Here is a 657-nt window from a genome sequence, read left to right on the forward strand (position 1 = left end):
GCAGCAGCAGCAGCAGCAGCAGCAGCAGCAACAGAGACGCCTGCACCATCTGCTGCAGCTGCGTCAGTGGAGAGCAGCTGCTGTCTGTGCCGCTGCTGCTGTGGTTGCTGCTCTGGCTGCTGCCGTGGCTGCTGCTGCGGCTGCTGCTGCCTCTGTAGGATTCCCTGCTGCAGCTGCTGCTGCCTCTTCCGCTGCTTGCTTCTGTCAATTTCCTTCTCCCTTTGCTGTCTGTGCTCTTCCTGCTGCAGCGGCAGCAGCTGGAGCCGCTGCTGCTGCTGTCGTTGCTGCTGCTGCTGCTGTTGCTGCTGCTGCTGCTGCTGCTGCTTGCAGCTTTTAGCAACGCGATTGAGAAGCGCAGCTAGCAGCCGCGCAGATCGCTTGAGGAGGACAGCCACCTCAGTTTGCTGCTGCCAGAGCCAAACGTCAAAATGTTGCTGCTGCTTCTGCTGCTGCTGCTGCTGCTGCTGCTGCTGCTGTTGCTGTTGATGCTGCTGCTGCAGATGGAGCTGCGCAGCGGCTGCTGCTTCGATGCAGTTTGCTGCAGCTTGAATATGCTGCAGCAGCAAGAAGGGAGTCAGGTGCTCGTCGTCCTTTGTGTGTAGCAGACACTGCAGCAGCAGAACGCCAGCACGCGCTGCGTCAACGTGTGCTGCTGCT

The 657-nt window shown here is 60.3% G+C and overlaps 1 protein-coding gene across 1 annotated transcript in view; it reads right to left on the reverse strand.

Moving 5' to 3' along the window:
* Positions 1–657, reverse strand: part of EMH_0012250 (uncharacterized protein) — a gene marked incomplete at both ends in the record, with an annotated part of 4,540 nt that overhangs the window by 3,141 nt on the left and 742 nt on the right. The window contains one exon of the mRNA XM_013495048.1: positions 1–608. Within this exon, the coding sequence (XP_013350502.1) occupies positions 1–608 (608 nt within the window). The remainder of the gene's footprint in view (positions 609–657) is intronic.

Source organism: Eimeria mitis, genomic scaffold (genome assembly GCF_000499745.2).
Source record: "Eimeria mitis Houghton genomic scaffold, Emh_scaff14, whole genome shotgun sequence".
Lineage (NCBI taxonomy): Eukaryota > Apicomplexa > Conoidasida > Eucoccidiorida > Eimeriidae > Eimeria > Eimeria mitis.